Below are 22521 nucleotides of genomic sequence, written 5' to 3'. Positions count from 1 at the left end.
AAGAGCTTGATAGACACCAGGGTGCTTCCTGCCACACCACCATCTTGCACGTTATTTCCCTCACCTTCACGTACACATTCATCTTTCTTGAGCTAAAGTTCTCTTCCCAATAAAACGTGGCTTGGTGACTGCCACTCCCTAACTTTCTGGCCTTGATGTCAGCTCCCGCCCAGCCCCCTACTCCGGTCACACCGCAGCCACCCCTGGCAGTCCACACCCAATACAAATCCCCCCAGAGGCTTCCACTGCCTTATTTGATTTTCACTTCCCCCTAACCAAAGGTGACCACTTATTAGACCAGATCTGTAGGATGGGAGGATGACGACTCATCTCCGCTAACAGGTGAAATCGGCAAATTCTTGAATTGAAGCAACCCACGTCTCTTTACGGTCTCAGGTCCCATTTCTTTTCCCTCGTTGACTCCGTGGAATGAGATGCAGGAATCAAGTTCCCCTCCAAATAGCCTCATCCCTTCTCTGCCCAGGTACGCGTGCAATCAGACACAAGGGTGTTTATGGATGGTGTCAACAGTGCCGTGCCCACGTGGTCCAGCAGGCTCAGCAAATGCTGGGGAGCTCCCCCCACCCCAACCCCTCCCAGCAGAGGCCAGACACACAGGGCAGGTTCGGTGGCCACAGACCACAGGATGAAAACTGTTACTGCTGCCCAAAGCAGCATGAATTTAGGGCAGCGCAAACCAAAAAAGCAGCCTGGGGTGTTCATCTCAGGGTGTGCGGGGTGAACCAATGGTGTTATCTAATTCGGAACACACCCCGGTGGGACTCAAGGCACCTGAGCCGTATAGGATGATGCCTTTCCGTGTTTCAGAAACAGATCACACGAGGTGATGTAATACACGGCCCTCCCCGCCGAACAGTGAAATGAAAGGGCAGAGAACGTTTTACAGTTGTTTTATTTAACAAAAGTGACGCCAACGTCTCTATCTATATACAAATGTGTTTCAAAACTAGAGCAGCAGACACAGAACTGTTAACGCGGGACTTACAATAATGCTTAAAACGTGTTATGCAATATTTTGTTTTCTGCTCATACTGACATTTACACATTCAAAAACGATTCCAAAGGCCGAGCCACGTCACATCCTCATTTTCTGGGATGGTTTATTTAGTAGGTCGTGAAGAAACGGGATGGAGCTTTTTAGGGTTAATATACTGTGTTCAGCTTAGTTTAACAAATAGCACTTGGCCCATAGTAGGGTCACAAAATGTTTGGGGCTGGGGATAAAAATTGGGGTAAAATATGATCTACGAGACTGTGAGGTCATTTTTGAGAAATTTTCACTTTGTCATAACTATAATAAGATCATCTCATTTCTGACCCCCAAAAGTTAAGAAACGCTACCTTAAGAAGTGTTTAAAATGATTTTATTGGTAAACACTATTAACAAAATTTCATGAGTACAGGTCCTTCAAAATCAAGGTAGGAGTCCATAAATACTCAGCACAGTTCTACCCCTACCTTGTCCAATTTTGTTAGAAGTATTTATTTCATGACATTTGCCTACATGTTAACAAGCTATCTGCTAAATAAAGTTCTTTATATCGGGAGGACAGACATGTTTTGCTTTCTCATTTTTTATGACTTTCAGGAGCCCTCTCAATTCCTTAAAAACTACTGTAGTTCCAGAAATCCCCCAAAAAGCTTAGCTACACAGTCTACTCATAAAATTTAGCTCCATACGAGTACATAAGCTGAGTTTTAGGTAATACTTGAAAAACAGTTGGTGCTGCGAAGTATAAATGTTTCATGTTGACACTTAACACTCTGACCTGATTCATGGTCATCTTTCCTGAAAGGTCACGGTCTAGCCTCTCAAGAAAGATGCTACTAAGCAGTGAGGTATAGAAGGAGGAAAAAAAAAAAAAATCACAGCCTTTTCTTCTCTCAACATCTTAGGAGCCTTCTAGCTCCTGGCAGGTACACATCTACACATGGCTGACACTGCAGAATCCTCTCCTCTGGGTGGAAAAGTGAGCGGTACACAGGGTCCATTTCCCAGAAAGCACCAACTGGAAATGCACGGGGGAGGAAATACTGTCATGAAATGATCCTCAGCGGTTTCTACTCCTATTTGTTCATATAAATCAGACTCATCACTTGTGCTTTCATTTGCTAAAAATGAGACCACACCATTATAAAAATGTGCTTCCAAAATAATTTCTAGAATATAAAACGTCTTCTGTTTCTCCAGCCCACATAATTGTGTTATAAAATAGGAAAACAGAAAATCAGCTACTGCAGTTTTTATATGGTAAAAAATATTTATATGTGTACACACAAGCATATATACACATATAAAAAAAAACCCAAGTTTTAAATTTCAATAAAAATTAACCAATTAGTCAACTTAATGATTATGTATTCAATTATACATAAGAAATGTTGATCTACATTTCACTTGAGAACTACAAAGAATTACCATCCCACATCTATCAGAAGATAATCTTTCACACATGTAAAAAAAAAATCGTAAAGTTCCGACTAACCAACACAATGGAAATCTCACTCAAGTCTTTTGCAGACAAAACGGCCCCCCATTTCATTTACTGCACTAACCAATTCCCTAAGGAAAGAGCAGGCTTAAAAGGAAGAAAAACACAGAGGTGGGGCTGCCTTGTGGTCGTCCCTTTAGGGTTCTGTGTGATGGTTGGTGCCTGAGCGGGCAAGTGAGGAATAAATCCAGTCCGAGCTCCATCTGCCAGGCCATCTATCTGGGAGGAACTCTTCCTAACGCACACGGAGGTGCTGTGTGGACCAGCCGTGGTCCTGGCCTTTGTCGGTGGAGACAGCGGTAGATGTTCTTGAGAATCACTACCTCGGAAAGGTGGGTGAGAGGGACAACGTCGCCATGACCGTTGAAAACCAGGCATACTTTTCCTATAACCTCAACAAAGATGGTGAGATGCTGCCCTTTTGCTGATTCTTGCTTGTTTTTAGCATTTTCACGAGGGAAAGCCTTAAGGGGCCTCAAAGGCACAAAAGGAAGGGGACAGGAGGTGAGCAGGGAAGCATCCTACTCCGTAGGAGGGTCTGTTCAGGAAGTTGGCAAAGGGAGAACAGGATATGAGCTGGGGAGGGGGCAGTGTCTGTGGAGGAAGTGTGTGCAGGCTTCGCCCGTGAGTTCTCAGATGAAAACTGATAGTCACGTTAAAGTCATAACTACCTGCACCACCCTACTTTGCATGGTCTTCCCCAGTGTCACCTATGTCACAAGACGCCTGTTCATTCACATTTTAAATCGGCTTATGTTTGTGAGGGTGGTTAGGGCAAACAGCAGCCTTCATTCTAGATCTTTTCTGTGACTTTTTTTTTTTTTTTTTTGAAAAAGGCACATTCCCTCCTCAACCGTCGCAAACCAGGATGTTTAAAAAGAAAAAGAAAGCAAAGGTTTGGAAATGTTTCCTTCCTCCCCTAACGTCTACTGTAGTAGATTCAGGCAAACCTTGGAATCATCCTTTAAAATGGCCAACAGCAGCACAGTGCTCTGTGCTGTAAACGACACAAGTACTACAGAGGGGGTGAGGAATTTAAAAGAATAGCCATTTTTCTATAACCGAATTTAAGGTAACAAAGTAGAAAGTTTAATTTCCGTTATGCACCAAATAGCACATGACTTAATGACGGGATGGCTGTGCACACCACCATCTGGGCTTAATCCCTCAGTAGCATGTGTAAAACACTCTAAACTCACCCTTTTGAATAGATTACAACAAATTTGTATCTACTCGGTAAAAGGGGTGCTACACAAAGCAGTCTCAGATCCCAGTGGAAATCTGCAAGTTTCACGTCTCTCCAGGAAAACGCCTGTACGTGGATTTGTGCGTAATTTCAGGGGCCTCAAACACATTCCAAGTTCCAGTCACTTATCTCGGGTTAAGACTCCTGGCTCTCAACATTCCTACAAGAGTTCTGAAGAATTGATGACCCTCTCATCCCTACAATCTCTATTTCTCCTACTGAGTCAGGGAGGAGAAAAAAAAACAACAACAAACTAGAATAAACTAAAAGTAAGAAAAACAATTTGCTTCAAAGACCACTTTTTACTTATTTGCCTTTGGAGGAAAGAACATCCCAATCTCTAGTAGCTTCTATCAAATGCCGTTGGCCATGACTCATCCACTCTTCCTGGTCTTCATACAGCCGCCCACAAAACCAGCACTTAAATATACACTGGGATGAGTCATCAGGCAAGGAATCCACCACCTGGTAGTTGTTTTTATGAACTTTTTTAAGTTTCATTTTCAACATCATTTGCCTTTTTATTTGATTGGCTTCCTCCACATTCTGGTAGGTCAGGCGGACGTGATGCCGTCTGATGCCTAGCTGACACCTAGTCCTCTCTGATAAGACGACTTTGAGGACGTTGCCTTTGTACTTGTTTATTACCTTCATCACATTGGTCACTTCTGGTGAGTCAACGTCAGGATGGTTTAACACAATGACAGGCTGGTTCCGACGGGGGCATTTAATCAACTGGTCTGGTTTAGCTGCTATCAGTCGAAGTTGTCTTGTGACCTGAAAAATTGAAGGATCCTTGAGATAGCGGCTGGGGTCAGCCTGCATTTTGGTTTTCTTCTTGGATGAGTTCACTTGTTTGGTTTTATTTTTACTTATAGGAAGACTTCTGGGGAGCAGTTTCCCTTGCTTACTTGGTTCACTGCTTCCTTGGTGACTGTGTAGGGGGCCAGTTTTTTTAGGCATGGTGCTACAAGCAGCACTCTCTTTCCTTGGTTTTGGCCGAAGAGGTATATCAAGATTTTGGGACACATCTACTGGCCCACTTTTACTTGTCAAAGACTGTAAGTCTGAGTCTGTCTGTCTCACGGGGCAGAGCGGAATGGGTTTTATTAACTGTGTCTCACTGCAAGGTATACTGACGGGTGCTTCGCACGTAGCCTCTATAATGTGGGCATCCTCAGAAGAATTAAGAACCCTCAACACAGCCCCTTTGGGGATCAATACTGGAGTAGCAACATGGGCCTTCCTGGTCACTCTGCTTTCAGTTTTCCCATTGCTGTCTTCCATAAACTGTGGATACATTTGCTGATGAGTAAGCTGTCCATTAATAGCGCCGTCATCCTGAGGTTTGGGGAGCGTGCCTGTGGAATAGCCGGTGCCAGTAAACGACACGTTAATTTCGTGAATCCCTTCAGGAGCAGCTTTCGAGGTTCCCTTCGAGGCCTGCCCTACAGAACGGCGATGTGCATTATTTGCAGACAAAGATGAAGGCTTGCCACAGGATTCAATTAACTGAGCTATCTTTCTGCGCAGGAGTTCAATTGACTTTATTTTGGACGTGGAACTATTCCATTTAACACCTTCAGGGACATTTTCGGACCCAGAGCTCAGAGAAAATACTGATGAGATGACCGGGCCATCGAAAGAGTCTTTAGTCCTTTCTGGATTCTTTCGTTCCAGGGGTTCCTCCCCAGGCGGCAGAGCCCCGATGCTATCTTCTCCAGGTATACTTAGGTGTAGATACTCCCTTTTGCGTTGAGAGGCAATCTGGCCTGTATTTGAACCTGCCTTGTGTTCCTCTGTCTGCTTGTCCTTCAGCTTCCTGTGGGAGGGAGCCATTTTTGCAGGAACACTGATCTCACTTCTAGATTCCAAGTGATTTGTGCTCACAGGCAACAAGCCCTGGTCTCCAGAGGGCACAGCTGCAGGTGGTGCAGCAAGAGGGAAGAACGAGTGTGAGTCGCTGTGTAAATGTCTTCTATCCTCAGTAAAAGAAACAGCAGCTTTATGTGGAAACGGGCTTGATGCGGTTCTGAGACCATGTAAAACACTGTGTTTTACTATAGCTGATGGAGAATGACCTTTGAAGGAGAGAGACGGAAGGGCCGGTCTATGTGGATACGTGCTACTTTTTTTCTGGAAATCCTCCACTGTATCTGGGTTGAGGAGGGATTCCCCACGGTTGTGCACACGAGAATCTGACAGGAAAAAGTCGTAAGACCTCACCCACTTCATATTTTTAAGTTGTTTCTGAACCGCAGAATGGAGATTATCAAAGCCTGCGAGTTTTCCGACATTCCCTTCAATCGGCGGTGGCTTTGTATGTCCTGCAGAAGCCATTTTTTCCCGTTCGGTTGAACCCTTTTCGCTAGTCACACGCTCAGAACTCCCTCCCTCAGCCCCGCTGGCTTCAGGGCGGTTACCTTCTTCCAGAGGAAACAGTTTCAGGACGAGCTGCTGGGTTCCATTGACAACCTTCACATCCATCAACTGGGCTAGACAGTTTGCAGGGACAACTAATTCCGCCGGTGCCACGACTGTTAAGGGCATTCCCGGCTGCACGGGCTCTTTTGCAGGGGACAGCACTTCCACCTCCACGCTTTTGTTCTCAAACAGACTGACCTCGTTTGGCTCCGACAAAGTCACTTTGTTCGGAACACACACTACATCTTTCTGGTGTTCCTTGGATTCAGGCAGCAACATGATATTGTGCATTTTGTCCTTATTTGTATGGAGGGAGAACCTTGAGAGTTGATCCGACAACCGATTTTGAAACGCAGTCCTCGGACTGGGAGCTTTTAAAAGCTCTGCGTTTTGTTTGGATGCGCCGGCTCTTTTCGGCTCCAGCTTGGCCACGGTTTTGGGCGGCCGCTTTCCACCGGCCCTCTCGTGCACTCTCCTCCTGTGTTTGACGATGTAGTCGTTTCTGATAGCGCCATAGTCGCAGTACTCACACTGGTAAGGGAATATGCCCGTGTGTTTCACCAAGTGCCTCTGAAACTCCCCTTTTGTGTAGGAAATGTAGCTGCAGTGAGAACAGATGAATTTAATCTCCTCATGTTGAAGTGTGTGCTTTTTGTACTGCAGAGGGTCCTTTGTGGAAAATCGACATTTATCACAGTAGTATTTGCCGGGCTTAAAGTTCCTTACCTTAAATTTGTTACTGACGGAACCTGAGATGGTCTCAGCTTTACTTCCTACATGAGCTGCACTGGGATTACTGTTCACAAAATGAAAATGGGAAGAAGCCATGCCAAGGTTGCATGTGAAGCAAACATACTTGTCGTCCTTTTGGCTTTGCCCAGTACCCTTCTTCGGATCTCGAAGTGGGATTCTGTGGACACTTTTGCACTTTACACACGTAGCAACCGTCATCACGGCAGCCTCCGCCTCTGAGCCTTGACATAACAGAGCCTGCGCTTCTTGTCTGTCTGGTCGAGTCGCTCTATTAGCATTAGGCTGTTTGGGTGACATGGTCAAGGAATTCTGTGCGTCGTTCACCTGTGTGGTATATAACTGCTGTCCGATATCCTTCATCTTCTTTATCTGCATTTCTGAAAAGAGAAATCCAGAGAGACTTCACATGATAAAATCCTTAGGGGCCATCCTTCATTTCACTTTGTGATCGGCAGAGAAACAGTTACTTCTTGGGCGCATACTGCGTCCTCCTTTTTAATCCACCACCACAGTAGGTGTAGGATCCCAAAAAATGGTTGCTTCCAATGCTCTGATATTCTGGGCAACACTAAAGGGAAAAAAAGGAAATCACAAAGCACGATTAATACATGAACTTAAGGCTTAGTTAAGCTCTTTCACACTTATTCTTGGCAATTTTATGTTAAATCTTGACATTCTTTCTTACACACACGTTGACAGTAAAACGTCATCCAACAGAACTGGCAAATCACAAGCCTAAACTGGAAACATTTTTAAATTCAGCTCCCCTGAAACTCATCACTTTAAACCAACCATAAACAGGCCAGGAGCAAGGAAATCACAGTTGTCATTCAGAACAGCCCTTGATACGTGGACATATTATTTTTAGGTATCGTGGAAAGCATCCCAGCAATTTCACAGGCATAATTTCATATTTGCCTAAATAAAACCTTGTATAGGAGGATGCTATTTCAGTTTTGAAAAAAGTTTTTTTTTTTAAAGTATGTTTATTTTGAGAGAGAGAGTAGAGAAGAGGCAGAGAGGGAGAGAGGGAGAGAGAATCCCAAGCAGGCTCTACACTGTTAGCGCAGAGCCTGACACAGGGCTGGGACCCACAGACGGTGGGATCACGACCCGAGATGAAACCAAGAGTTGGACGCTTAACCAACTGAGCCACCCAGGTGCCCCAATTTCAGTTTTTAAACACACAGGTTATCAAGTGGTGGAGAGAGCCAGGGCTTCGGCTCAGGTGTCCGTTTGTTTCTACACGACAGCTAATCGTCAGCTTGGATTCTCAGCTCTCTTTCACATGCTCCATCTGTGTTCACAAATGGTAAGAAGTCAATAGTACACTGGCAATATTAGGTGTACACAAACTGAGTCCTTCAACATCTCACTGAGCATCTGTCAGGTGCCAGGCACTGCTCTAAGTGCTGTAGGGTAGTCAGCAAAACCAAGTATCATGAGGGTATAAGAGGGGAAACAGGAGATACATTTATTTCTTAAGTGGTGGTAAGTAACTGAGAAAAATATACCATAAACGAAGGCCAGAGGGACTAAGTACGTGATGAAGTTGAGGGCTAGCATGTGGAGGGGTGGGCAGTCAGGAAAGCGTCCCGTTAAGCTGACATGTGAGCACCGACCTCGGGGCAGCGAGGGAGTGAGCACTGTGGCTGTCTGGGAGAAGGGAGTTTCAGGCAGAGAGGAAGCCAAGTGTTGTGGGATGAGGGCCTGGAGCACCAGAGGAATGGCGAGGAGGCTGAGGATGGAACGTAATGAGCAGGAGGGGAGGAAGAGGACAGAACGATCAATATGGTCAGAGGCGGGGGGGGGTGGGCACTGGTCAAAGAACGATCTAGCACGCAGTACCCTAAGGATGTGGCTTTTCCTCTACATGAACCAAATAAGCAGGGGAGACTGGAGCAGCGACGTGGCCCAGTCTGATTTATATCCCAACAGAGCCCCTAGCGGCTGTATGGGCCAGCGTCCGCGAAGGTGGAATGACAGCAGCAGGGGACTGAGGTGAGAGGCGGTGGCAGCCTGGGCTGCGGAGGGAGACGCGCAAATGTCCCTACAGCGAGTACCACGATCTGCGTGACATGACGCGTTATTATATAAAAACACTTAATCACCTTTAAGTGCACGTTCTTTCTTCAGAATATACAGAACTAGGAGCCAAATAAAAAAACACCCTAGCTGGGGATCAGCTAATAGCCTTTCTTTTATGACCTCATAGACACCAGTTCAGCCTTCTGAGCCTGTTTTTTCATCGGGCAACTAGAATGAAGGACACTTACCCTACTTCTCCCCCAGGGCTGCCTGATAACGATGTAAACTGGCTTTGGTGAAAAGAGACCCCAGTGACACTGCTATTTGCCACTACTCAAATGACCTCAGGTGAGCCACCCATTCGCATCAGCTTATTCACGTGCGTTCATCTACATGAGTACAGTTTTGTCATTTTCTTTCCAAGTCCTCTGAAAACTCAGACGTGTCGTTCCTCCTGACACTGAAGACTTGAAATCTCAGACCGGACCGTAGGATCACATGCTTAGCAAGAAGCAGAGAACATCCTGATGGAGGAAAGTCCCTGGGAATTAACCAAGCCAGCCGCAGTGGCTACGGAGCGCAGGCCTCTTGGAGGTGTTTCCACAAAACCATCTCGGCAGTTATTCGGCATTGAGAATCCGCAGGAGCAAGTGCCAACAGAAAGCGCGAGGCTGTGCTTAGCAAATACGGTTTAACGGGAGGTGCAACGTCTAGGCCGGTCCCGGTTGCAAGGATCTTCCAGGCCTCTAAACCTTTCTCAAAATTACGTGATGTTTCTACACTGGCAATTCCCTCTATCCGGGTGATGCCAGGCTTCTTCCAAACAAGTACAGTCTCTTTGGCCTTTGACACTCGTGTGGCTAATCACAGGAGTAAAAGATGTCCGTGCGCCCCGAGACAGAGGTGAATGGACGGAATGGCAGGCCGAGAAGTAAGATGGCTTTGCTGCTGGCACCGCACGTGGGCACACCCGAGTGACAGGTTCCCACGCTCACTCCCTCTTGTGCAGCTCGCTCTGTCTGGTTCACACAAGGCACAAGCACCTGGGAAGCTGGGTCCTCTTAGCAAATCACTGCCCCAGGGGCTTATGACCAAGGCTTACGTGGAGTGACAAAACGCCATGCGTGCACCTGACCCTGGGAGAACACTGGGTGAACAGTCAGCATCAGCTTTGGTGTTGACCTCCCTTTCACACTCATAATGCCTTGATTACAAAACCTCTGCATTTGACCTCCTAGGACAAGAAACATACTTATTTTTCTTTTTAATAACTTAGGAGGGTTCTCAAAAACTTTTTTAACAGCATTAAGTGAGCTTTTTAATGCATAATTATCTGCAGCATCAGCCAAAGGCGATGGGCGCACAGCATAGAGAAGAGGCACAGTGTGTCACAAACGTGTTTCCTCGAGACTCAGTCTTGCCTCTTCCTGCAGAAAGGCCTCAGGGCGGCATTCGCTGCTGGTGGCCTTCCCTTCTGACATTGAGCTCACTTGTCCTGGTTTCTTACAGATTTATCACGGGGATACACAGAGACAAAGACTGAGTTTGTCAAGACACCAGCTCAGTGACGCGGAGGCCTATAAAAACCATAAAGGTTGTCCGAGTTCTCCTTAAAATGGCAGCATCTGACTTCCAAATACTAGAAACACCAAACGCTCAACAGAATTAGAAGAGAAAGAAATAGTAACGCTACTTAAAGCTACAGATTCTGGAATCACCGTACAGGGACTTAAATCCCAGTGCCATCCCTTTGTAGGTGTGTGGCCTGGGGTAATCTGAATCCTCTGTTATACAGTAAACAGTACCTATTTCACTGCTGGTCGCAAGGATTACACGAAATAATATGACATACGGTGCCGAGGTTAAGTCACCACACATCGTAACTGCTGATTTCTCCCTTTTAAAATGAGGAAAAGAGAAGAAACCATGCCAATCTCATAGTCAAAGGGGCTAATATATATCTTCCTCTTTCTGCACTGCCTTACGACTGCTGTTTCCAGAATATTCGCTGAATCTCATTGCATGACTTTAATTACAGTTACTGGGTTGTGTAGCTGAAAACACAATTCACCTCTGGGGCAAGACCATCACCCAGCCTTAGTGGCAAAGTGGCTGGCATGAGAGGATGCTTGAACTACACACAGAGTCCTCACTACAGCTCAGGTGTACGTATAAGCTACTTACCAGACTACCCGTTTTTATTCCTCTCTGAGCCCAGTTAACTCCCGAAACAGCCCTGCAGCGAATGCACGTTTACAGGCCAGATGTTCATGTAAAGACAGGCTACCCACTCACATCACGTGTGTGCGACACGGGTCATCACGGACGCTTCTGCTCGTGAGAGGTGCCCGCCAAACTCAGGATTAGCTGCCGGCCTGCCTCATGTTTGGACGGAGAGGCAGATTTAGGGAGCTCTCTCCAGAAATCCTCCCACTGAGGCTTCTGCCACGTCCGCTGCAAGGGCAGGCATGCGGCTGCTGTACCTGCCAAGATCAACGGGAATGGAGATGGACAGTCTGCAGTTCAGACTCTGGTTCTGTCCCTCCTGGCTGGGCCCTGAGGCAAGTGATTGCTCTCTGTTCACGGTCAGGCAAGAAAACAGGTTTTACTATCTTCGGACTTAAAGGGTGATCAGGAGAGGGAAACACGATTAATGTACGCAAAGCACTTGCCCGTAGCACATGTGCTCAAAAATTTCTTGTCCCTCTGGCCTACTTTCTTTAGTCATAACAAAGACCGGTCTAACAAATTTTGTTTCCCAGCAAGCAAAATTTTAAAGCATTCTACCTCAAAGGGCCCAGGAGCATGTAGACAAGTAACACCTGATCAGAAAGAAAGGGGGAAAAAAAAAAAAGCAACATTAGGCATGTAAACAGCTAATACTGCCCAGGTAAAACAGGGTTTAGGAAGAAACTGTGACCTCACTCAGCAAGTACTTCTTCAGACCGTGACAAAGAATCAGAACTGAACTGAATGGGTAAATAGTTCTAAAGAAGGAAAAACACCAACCAAGTATTATTTTCTTTTTGCCACACTACTTGGCACTTCAAAATGACTGAATTGCAAATTGATGGCCCCTGAATGACAACAACAACAACAACAACAACAAAAAACTTCCAAATGTTGCTGGCAAAAATACAACCTTTGGGAGTCTGGATTTCCTTCTGAAGGCTAATGTAGCACCTGGGTGGCAGAATGGGGCAAGAAGGCTGGACAAGGAAGCCCCTGTTCTGACCCCTCTGCTTTCCAGGTGAAAAGTATAATACAGTAGAAAGGACAATGGCCTTGTGATATCTAGAACGAGGTTCAAAACCTAGGTTTTTGACTTAACAGCTGGGTGATTCTGGATTTGTTAACCCCTCTGGAGCCTGAGTGTTTTTTCACTTGTAAAGTGGGAATAATAATGCCTCATTTACATGCTGATGTGGGGAAGAGGTATATGCAGACAGCAGGTAATTTTATGCTCCGCAAAGAGTACATGTACCGTTAAGAAATAAGTCAACATACTTTTGTAAGATTCCTTTGAAAATAGAAGAGTCTGTAAACTCCTGAGAAGCAGCAAGTCTTAGTTTAACAAATCAGCCTGATGAGATAAAGGTCTCTGGCAGCAGGAGGTTCCCAGGGGGGCTGGAGGCCAGGATCTTCTCCCCAACCCCATTTACAAAGGAGTTATTTGGGGATTGAGCTCTTCAACTGAGACGAACTACATCAGAAAACAAAGTTACGATAGAGGTTCTCCCTAACAGTTTAAGAGAAGACCTTTAAGAAGATATATATATATATATACATACACACATATATATGACCAGTGAGAGAGTTTTTGAAGTATAAAACTTACAGCTCTCTATGTGGAAAGAAGAATGTTAAGGGGAAATTATGCTCTTGTTAGCATTAAAAAAATACAAGGGAAAAACAAAGTAGTATTACAAGTAACATTACACAACTGTGTGGGACTAAACACACCAAGGGACCTGAGGTCTCTAAAGGTGATAAAATTAAGGACACATGTTTTTGAGCCCCTCCTCCCCTTTTTTTGCCTTAACAACCGAATTTTGTGGATGAAATGGATTCAGGGTTTAATAAAAAGTATCATCAAACACAGACCTATCACTACACCAGTGATTATTAACCTTGGCTGCATTAGGGTGACGAATTTGTCATCATATGCCCGGGATGTTAAACTTATTTTTGAAGGCAGTCCCTGGGATGGTCACTCTACTGCACACCAGGATCACTTGGAGAGCTTTAAAAAAATAATGCCTGGGCCCCATTGTGAGTGTGCGAGGCTCTGAGAGTTTTAAAAGCTTCCCAGGTGAATCAAATGTACAGCCAAGGTTAAGAACCACCACCTGCCATTACAGGCGCAGAAGAGTGTGTGGGAATGGCAAGAATCTTCTGACCGTCCTCGTGCAATCTTTTATACACCCGTCTTAGCCAAGGGTGCCGGAGAGGGGGCAAGGACACTGCCTTGGACGGGAGTGGGTGGCTGGGGCAAGCAGACTGGGTTGCAACCCTTGCTGAGCCATATGACCTTGGAAATGTCATCACTGATACTCGCTGTTAAGCGTGTAACGACAATAACCGCTTTACAGGTTCTTACACGTCAACGTTCCTGGCAGGATGCGGGCACAAAGAACATAAACCAGGACTGTTTCACCCCCACAGCTGACACAGGCTGAGGTCCTGAAGGGGTGTCAGGGGAGCTGCAGAGCAGTCGTTAAATGGGTGGCCTCAGCGAAGTGGTAAATGCGGATTTGTCAGCGGCTGGCTGTGTTTGGCGATCCTGGTGCATCTTGACCCACGTCAGGTGGAAGGGGTGCTGGGTGCCTGCAGAGGCACACGCATATGTCACCTCACATTCCTCAAAGTACACCTTCCATCATTTGCTTCTTCTAAGATAACAGATCTGGAGAAGCCGTGTGTCTTTTCCAAGGCCGGTGTCTAATCTAAATTCTTTGCTTTTCTGCTAGCGGGCTCTGTGGGGCTGGGAACTGAACTCAAAGACAACAGCTGCTGCCACTTGGGTAGTGTTCTTACTTCCTGCCTGGGGCCGCTGAGCTGCAGAGGAGTCAAAAGCATGGCAAGTTCCAGGGCTCTTCCTTCTTTCGGGCCTTGTCTTCTCCGGCGCCCCGGCCCCATCCGGCCTCGCTTCGGGCCTTGGCACAGGTTTCCGCACTCAGAACCCCCTGAGGCTCCAAGACACTGCACAAAATGCCCTGCGGAAGCCGGGCACTTGGATGTAAGTCCTGGGTCTTGTGCAGCCTTGGTTTCTCTGAGAATTTTCTCCTAGAAAATAAGAAGGAACCCCGAAAATGCTTCTCAAGCAGGGATGTGTGGCAAAGTAATACAGGAGCTTAAAATAAAAAGGAAAAAAAAAGAAAAAAAAGGTTTCCTAGGAATGAGGTGACCGAATGAATCAGACGGCCTTTTCCCTGAGATGATCTGAGGCAGGCACTTTATAATTCTTGCCAAGTGATTCTGCTGCCTCACCACCCCACTCCATGATGAGAACATCTGATTAGAGTCTGGGTCCCTTCAGTCCCAGGATGGAATCTGGAAACTGCAATTGGCTGGGCTGCATATGTGAACAAAGAAAATGAAGTCTCCCCCAGGCCGCTTGAGAACAACCGAGACTGGGAAGCCGTACTGTGAGGACCTTGTTTGTCACAGCCAACAGCAGAGGGCTTGGCAAAGGAGACATGCCATACATATTGAAGGAACGAATAAACGAGGGAATGAATGAAAGAAAGGTCAGCCTTCATGGCAATGATCATAAAAATGTTCTCTGTTCTTCCTCTTGCCTGAAAACTGGCCCAGATCCCCTTACTTAAAGCAAATACACTATGGGAGATGGAGGTGTTTTTTAAAATTGGTATTAATGAATTTTTAATAGTCCACACTAGTTTGACGTAAACATCAAGGGGGAAGCTCAATAAAATACTGCCCTCCTTTGTGTGCTGTTTTCAAAATGCATTTGTAATGAACGTTATCAGAACAAAACTGGGTACACACAAAAGTGTTCTTTTTCAAGGCTATATTACATCCTGGATAAAAAAAATCATTAAAAAAAATTCATCCCAGGTGAAAGGAACATGGATATCAGACAATTAAAACAGCCAAACGTTCTACTTGCCTTCTGAAGAGACTTTACGGTATTGGTTTCTAGCCTCCATTTGCTGGGCTTCTAGAACCCTTGGCCAGAATCTCCTGCTGTATACACACATCACACAGGCTGGGCTCAACTTCGTATATGTGACTCAGAGAAAACTCAAGAGCCACATTCCTATTCTCTCTCCCTTCCTCTAGGAAAGTGCTGCAAAGCTTCTGGGGACCCATGTCTGGTCTTAATCTTGGTGACTTCCAATCTAAACTTGAGAGAGAGAATCTTTAAAGGTTCTAACACAACATTACAGGTTAGCCAGGTAGGCTTTCTGAAACAGGACAAAGTGCTATTTCACTTTTTCATTAATGTTAGGCTGATATATTGTTCGTCATCGCACTTTTAAAAGTCGGGGTTGTCGTAACGGGGTACGTTTACATAGACGGACTGAAGTGTTCTCCTTCATTGTCTCCTTTGGCTTTCCCTTTCCGGGGAAGAAATATTCATTCTTTTGCAACCGGCCTGAAACTGCCCAACAAGCCAAGGCAACAAGAGAAAAAGGGCAGCTGGGCCGGGGAGGTCCCACAAAGGCTCCCATCAGCATCTGAACGAATCAAACCTTCACCATCTCCCCTCCCCCGAACCCCCCCCCCAGCCCCCTACTCCGGCAAACGATGCAAAGGTCCTCCACGGACAAGTCCGTCCCTGGACACACGCCGCGAAACTCCCAAGGAAAGACAATGCCAGTCCGGTTTTCAAGTTTATTGTTGGCACACTCACACCGATGGTACACGTTATCCGAGGCGAGTCCACGTCTAACAGCGTGGTGCTAGGAAGGGGGAGGGGAGAGGGCGCGGGAGCAGGGGCTTACGGCGTGGTCTCCCGGGGCCGGCCCGTGGCGGGGCCGCGGGGTCTCCGCTAACCACCGGGAGTCACACCACGTCAACGCTTACCTCCGAGGCCCGCAGGAGGCTTTAAAAATGGCCTCCTGACGACACTTCCTGCTCCCAGTCGACCGGTAGAAATCCTCGCAGGCGATGCATCATTTAAAACGCTGGGGGCGGGCGGAGGAGGCCGGCGCGGCGACTCCACACCCGCGGCACCGCAGCCCGCACGCCGCCGCCGCGGATCGCGACCGGCGCGCGGGGAGGGGGGGGGGGGGGAGGCGAGCCTGCGGGGTCGCGGCGGCACAAAGGGCCCGCACCCCGCCGCCGCCCCGGCCCCGGGGTCTGGGCGGCCCCGGGCCCCCGAGCCGCCCCCCCCGACTCCGTCCCGCCCCCGTCCCGCCCCGGGGACTCCGCGCCGCGCCGCCGGCCGGCCGCTCGGCACGCGGGGCTGCGGCCCGCACGACCCGGCCCCGGCTGCCCGCCCCGTCCCGCCCCGGCGCGGCCTCGTCAGGCCCCCGCCCCGCGCAGCGCCCGCGGCCCTCTCCGCGCCCCGGCCCGCCTGCCCCGCGCGCGAACCCGGGGCCCTCGCCCTCCGGCTCGGTCACTCACCCGGCCGGCGGGTCCCGGCTCCCGGGAAGGGGTGTCTGCACCGCCGGCCGCAGGCCGCCGCCGCCGCCGCCGCCGCCGCGCCCGCTGTAGGTCCCTACTCGGGAGGGGGGGGCGGAGCCGGGCCGGCGCCGCGCGTGCGCAGTGCGGCGCGGAGGCTCGGCTGCAGCGCGGCTGGTGTCCGAGGTCCCTAAGGCTGCGCCGGTCCGCGCCGGGTCTCCGTTCCGCGGGGCGCCCGAGACGGAGCCGTGCCGCGGTGTTGGGCTCAGGGCTCGACCCAGCGCGTCCACACCCACTGCATGCAGCGGTCGTGCTCAGCCTGCATGCAGTGCCCGCAGGCTCAGGAGCCTCACTGCAGAAGGAGAACCGATCTACTTCCATCAGCGGCCCGCCGGACCGTTCGTGAGCGCCCGCTGGGTGCCGGCGCTGGGTCCAAGCCCAGGGCGCGGTAGCTCCCCGCCCTCGTGGAGCTTGAAGTCCAGCAGCGAGCGAGTGAAGGCGACAGAGACAAGGAGCCCAGCTCTTCAGCCTCCAAATTCCTCCTCTTGTGAAAAAGCAGCCGTGAATGACCTGGCCTTGAGTTGGGTTCGAATCCCGACTCCTTTCCATCCTGCCTTCGGGACCTTGGGCGAAGAGATCCCCTGATCCCCTGACCTCTCTGAGGCTCGCAGTTTCCATTACTAAAGGTGGAAGAGGTCATACCTGAAGCCCAGAGTCTCCTCTATCACGTACATGGTTGTCGGGGCCAGACGAGGCAACGATTGCGGGAAAGTCTGGAGACGGTGTGAGCTCATTTAATGCGCGTTTTGTCCTGCTGCTTGGACTCCGATACCATTTGCTGGGAACCTCCTTCCACCCCCGACACACGCGCACTTTTGACCTTTCGGAAAGAAAGTGTGCCTAAAATAGATCCGTCTCTGAGGAAAGAAGGGGGCCAAGTCCCAATAAAAAGTGACTCAGACGTTGCTTCCTACAAAATAAAAGTGCTTCCTAGGAAGGGCAGACTGTGGCAGGGAGCAGCAATTTCTCCAGGAATAACCGTCAACAGTTTATTTCAAAGCTCCGGAAGGAGCAAGGCGGGATTCCAACACCTTCCTGTTGGGAGGCCAGAGGTCAGGGTGCATGGACGTTGCCCAGAAGCAGGGCGAAGATGCAGGGCCGGGGCGATTCTTCCACACGAAGTGGAGTTCGGGAAGACCCGTGTCAGCCACAGGACCGGCAGCTAGGCAAAAATGCACCCCCCCCCCAACTGAAATAACAAGAGCTGAGCAGAGAGCATGCCGACCCAGAGAGGGATCACCGACGGCAGGTTCTTCCCCCGCTGCTCTTTGCTGCAATGCCGGACCTTCGTTCCTGATAAGGGAGCTTCCTGGTTCTGTATCTTCTGTGGCTCAGAAAAGCTAGCGGGCCTTTCCTCACAAAAACGCATTTATGTACAAAGAGTTCATATCCATAGGGCAGAGAGTTCCAGCTCCCTCCAGAGTGGGATGGCCTTGGGAAGGGCACCGAAAATCTAGCTTGGCCACTGCCTAGACATCGCTGGTGGCCAAAGGCGCTGAATGCCAGAAAAACCCGTTAATTCTAGGTGTTGGAGAAACAGAAGGCTAGGCATTAGAGGATTTTCCCTAAAATGTAGCCGAATTGTCACCTCCCCTTTTAACTTCCACTCCTGCATTGCAGTTCTAGCCTCTGGAGTCACCCGGAGTCGATGGACAGTACCACTGGCTTTCCCGGAAAGGTTTCTGGAGTTAGAGCTGGTTATAAATCCCAGCTCAGGCAAGAAGCAGCTGTGAGTCTGCTCCCTAACCTGTGTGAAACTCAGCTTCTCATGTAAAATTCAGGGAACAATGGGACCTAGCTCACAGGGCAGTTGTCAACATTAAACAAGAGAAAGCAGGTCAAGGCTTAGCATAGTCCCTGACAGATTTACATTTCTCAGAAGCCCACATTCAGTCACATAAAATGCTTTGTGGATGGTCTGGAAATGGGGGTATTTACAGCCTGGAAAAGGGCCCAGCTGGAATAGAGACCACTCCCATAGACCCCCTTAAAGTTGACATACTGTCCCCTCTTTAAAGCAGGGAGAGTTCATCTGGAAATGTTACTGCTCGCCGTTCAACCAGGGACGTTCTCCCCCTTCCTGTTTAGTTTGCCTAGTCCTTTTTCAGTGTTCCATAGATCACCTCTGTTACAGGCTGAATCACGTCTCCGCAAAAAGAGTTGTTAAAGCCCTAATCCCCAGTGAATGGAAATGCAAGTTCACCCCAGTGGATGTGACCTTATTTGGAAACAGGGTCTTTGCAGACATAGTTAAAATGAAGTCATTAGGTGGGCCCTTATATAATATGATTGGTGTCCTTAAAAAAGAAGAAATTCAGAGAGGCGAATGCCCTGTGGAGACATAGAGAAGCATGGGGAGAAAGGGCCATGTGAAGACAAAGCCACATGGGAGTTCTGTTCCCACAAGGCAAGGAATACCTGGAGCTGTCAGAAACCGGAAAAGGCAAGAAAGGAGCTTTCCCTATAGCATTCCGAGGGAATAGGGCCCCGAGGACACCTTGATTTTACACTTCTAGCTCCCAGAACTGAGACAATGAATTTCTGTTGGTTACCGCAGCCCTAAGAAACGAATTCAAGCTCCCAGATATGATTACCTAACATACAGGAGGCGGCAAGACAGGTAAACAAAACCAATCATTGAGTGTAAGGGTTGGGGGCGGATGCTCATTCATTTACTTACCATTCAACCAACATTTACTTCGATCAGGCTCCTCTGGGGAGCATTCATTTTGTCAGGGTGGGGGGTGGTGGTAGACCCTGCGAGGGGCAGAGTTGTGCATGTTTGAAGGAGAGAAGGAAGAACAGTGCCGATCTAGATCGTCCTGGGCACTTACAAACTGTGATCTTAGGAAGTCATTTACCAGGATTCTGCCATTGAGGACCCTGTGGCTCAGAGGAAGGTACTCGACCTGTGTGCCTCAGAAAAAGGCCAGGTCTCTAACAACCAGTTTTGGAACTCAGGTCTAGTTGCGGGAGGCGGGGGGTGGGGGGGCGTGGGAAGGGGGGGTGGCAGGCAAAGACATGAAAATCTCTCAGGCATTTCATGACTCTGCATAAACAGGAGCCCCAAGGAAGTGGCTTTTCTGTTGTTTAACATATTTCAGAGAGATCTAGTGACTTCTTTGAGCCTTTGTATGCTCTCTTGTGAAAGCGGGAGAAAGACCGCTGCTCAGTCTCCAAGGTCTTACAGGACTGCTAAGATACTCAAATTCGGTGCTCCTCCCATACCTGGGGCACAGGGAGTGGAGACTGCAGAGTCCGAATCCCAATCCCATTAATTTTCTGCAAGGGCTGTGTGACCTTGGGCAAGTTACTAGCGTCTCTGAGAAGTGTTGTATCAACTCAAAAGGGGGCGGGGGAGCACCCGACGCCAGGCTCAGGTTCCAGCCACCTAGTGCCCCCTGGCGGCGCTGCGTGCTTTTCAGGCGCCACGGGCCGCACTCTCCCGCCACGGGAGCCCCCCCTCGCAGGAGCGCGCGGTCGGGGAGCCGCGAGCCGCGAGCCGCGAGCCGCGCACCGGGCATGCGCGGCCGGTAGAGCCCCTCGAGGCAGCCTCGACGCCGCCCCGGCCCAGCCAGCGAGGGCCGGAGCTGTAGTACCGCCGGGGGCCGGTGGCGTCGCTGCGCGGCCGGCCCTGGGGGTCCGGCGCCTGTAGAACTCTACCCGGCGCAGGCGGCTCTGTGCTCACCCGGCGGTTGGCCTGGTAACCTGGGCGTCCCAGCCCGGGGGTGGGGGTGGGGGGGCGATCCCGCTCCTTTGGGGGAGGGGCGGGGCCTGGACTAGCCGAGCTGGCGAGATAACGGGGGACTCCGAGCCTAGTGGCGTGCGCTCTCGCGACCGGCGTTTGCAAAGTTGCCATTTACCCAGAGGCCAGATGCCTGCCTGGGGATCCCGAGGGTGGGGCCGAAGGAGTCCCTGATGATTGACAGCCTCCCACTCTTCGCATTTTCTTAGACTTGCAAGTAAATGGGAGCCGCCGCCTCTGGGCTGTGAGTCCCACCAGGGCATGTGTTCATGACATGGCTCTTTTGTTCATCACTGACGCACCAGTCTGGGACAGGCCCGGCTTGCAGGACTGCTCAGCGTCCCTTGCCTAGACCAGGGGTAGCCGAAGCCTGATGGGGACAGCACGTCCCCAAAAAAGTTCCCCAGGGAGGTACAAAAGGGAGGACAAAAAGGGAGAGGAGCGCTAGCAACGTTCATAGCAATTGGACACAGCTTCGGCATCCCAGCTGGGGATCCTTGGAACAAGGTAGGGGAATGTGGGTGGGGTGTACTCTAATTCAAGTCGCTCATGGCTCGGGCTGCGTTCTGGCCGCTTGCAGTGGACGCCTGGGTGTTCCGGAAGGATGGGGGCGGGGCGCGGGGGAAGACCTGGTCCTTCACCGCAGACAGTTCTAGGCTGCTGGGATAGCCTTCTGTCTCACCTCCCTGCTTGCACTCTCATCCAGGCTGAGGCAGCCAGAGTGCTCCTTCCACAAAGCAAGTGGGACGGAGCCACTCCCCAGCAGAAGGGTCCTCGCAGGACCCTCCAGTGCTGTCTGACTTGACCTCCCGCAGCACCTCTTCCTCGCCCCTCCTCACTCCTGTGTTCTGCCACACTGGCGACCTCTGCAGCGCTGAGGCACCGGGTTTCTCTTGTCCCAGGACCCTTGCACATGTTCCCTCTGTCGGGGACATCGCTCATCTTTCTCCTCTCAATTCAAAAAGCACCTTCTTAGGGGCCTTTCTAACCCTTTAATCTCCCATGGTCATCACCTCCCCTCGCTCTAGCGCATTCCTGTGTTTTGTTCTTTGTAACAAACTGAAATCATACTTGGGTCTTCTCATTCTCCCACAGGACAAAAGAAGTTATTGGCTGTCTTGTTCGCATTTATATTCCCAGCGCTGGAGGAGAGGGCCTGGCCCTCAATAGACACCCATGCCCGTTGAGTTTCTATCTTGGTTTGAGTCACCACAGCAGGAAAGCAGACTTGGAATCCCCAGCTGCGCATATTGGCACTTAACTCTTTGTGTACGCTTTCATGTCTAAATGTTCTCATCTGGGAAATGATGAGGATAATAATAGTATCTGAAAATGAGATGAACAGACTTTGTGGAAGAGGCAGGGAGATTCTCAGATGGAGAGCTCTGGGTGATTTAGCTACTGCATCAGTGGGGATGGGCTAGGTTACGCCGAAGCAATATACAACCCCCAAATCTCGTTGGCTTAAAAAGCTGTCGGTTTATTTTTCACTTTACACTTTATGTCCACCATGGATTGCCAAGAACTTGGCTCCTTGACGTCTTTAGTTCAGAAGCCCAGGCTGACAACAGCAGCCACCAACCGATGCTTTGCCAATTGCCCAGGCAAAAAGGAGAGTTCGGCTTAATAGAGTACTCTTAAATGTCCAGTGAGAAGCTCTCAGAAGGAAAGACTCAAGTTTCATGTCTTGCTTGTAGCTAGGTGTGATCATGTCACTGGGCTCTAGTCAATGGGAAAAGTAAATAGAGCTAGAATATGCGTAACATCCAGAAGTGTTCTTTTTTTAAAAAAAAATATTTATTTATCTTTGAGCGAGACAGAGTGTGCGCAGGAGAGCGGCAGAGAGAGAGAGAGAGAGAGAGAGAGAGAGGGAATTCCAAGCAGGCTCCATCCTGCCAGCACAGAGCCTGATGCGGGGCTCAAACTCACAAACCGTGCAATCATGACCTGAACCGAAATCAAGAGTCGGATGCTTAACTGACTGAGCCACCCAGGCGCCCCCAGAAAGGTTCTTAAAGAAAGGGCATGCAATTCTTTGTCCCTTCTTCATTCTGCTGGTCTGAATAAAAGGATGAAGAAACAATGCTGGAGCTGGCACAGCCCCTGTGAATCATGTAGCGAATATAACTTACTGAGGAGTAAGTAACGAGGTAGAAGAA

The 22521-nt window shown here is 49.3% G+C and overlaps 1 protein-coding gene and 1 long non-coding RNA gene across 6 annotated transcripts in view; one reads left to right on the top strand and one right to left on the bottom strand.

The window, feature by feature from the left end:
* Positions 1-895: 895 nt before the first annotated feature.
* Positions 896-17281, bottom strand: ZNF518B (zinc finger protein 518B). 5 transcript variants are annotated; one of them, XM_047856123.1, is made up of 4 exons: positions 14002-14856; positions 13565-13791; positions 12472-12667; positions 896-7504 (listed from the first exon to the last, which is right to left on the bottom strand). In XM_047856123.1, the coding sequence occupies exon 4, from the start codon at positions 7309-7311 to the stop codon at positions 4066-4068; it is 3246 nt and encodes a 1081-aa protein (XP_047712079.1). In that variant the 5' UTR covers positions 7312-7504; positions 12472-12667; positions 13565-13791; positions 14002-14856; the 3' UTR covers positions 896-4065. The 5 variants fall into 5 exon arrangements, with proteins under 5 accessions (XP_047712079.1, XP_047712077.1, XP_047712080.1 ...); XM_047856121.1 differs by having other exon boundaries at positions 13565-14856; XM_047856124.1 differs by lacking the exons at positions 12472-12667; positions 13565-13791; positions 14002-14856 and adding an exon at positions 17260-17281.
* Positions 17282-20470: 3189 nt separating this feature from the next.
* Positions 20471-22521, top strand: part of LOC125163871 (uncharacterized) — a 28819-nt gene continuing 26768 nt past the window's right edge. The window contains exon 1 of the long non-coding RNA XR_007151575.1: positions 20471-20869. This is a non-coding gene — a long non-coding RNA (uncharacterized LOC125163871). The remainder of the gene's footprint in view (positions 20870-22521) is intronic.

The sequence above is a fragment of the Prionailurus viverrinus genome, chromosome B1 (genome assembly GCF_022837055.1).
Source record: "Prionailurus viverrinus isolate Anna chromosome B1, UM_Priviv_1.0, whole genome shotgun sequence".
Taxonomy (NCBI): Eukaryota; Metazoa; Chordata; class Mammalia; order Carnivora; family Felidae; genus Prionailurus; species Prionailurus viverrinus.
This window is presented reverse-complemented; position numbering and strand designations above follow the sequence as displayed.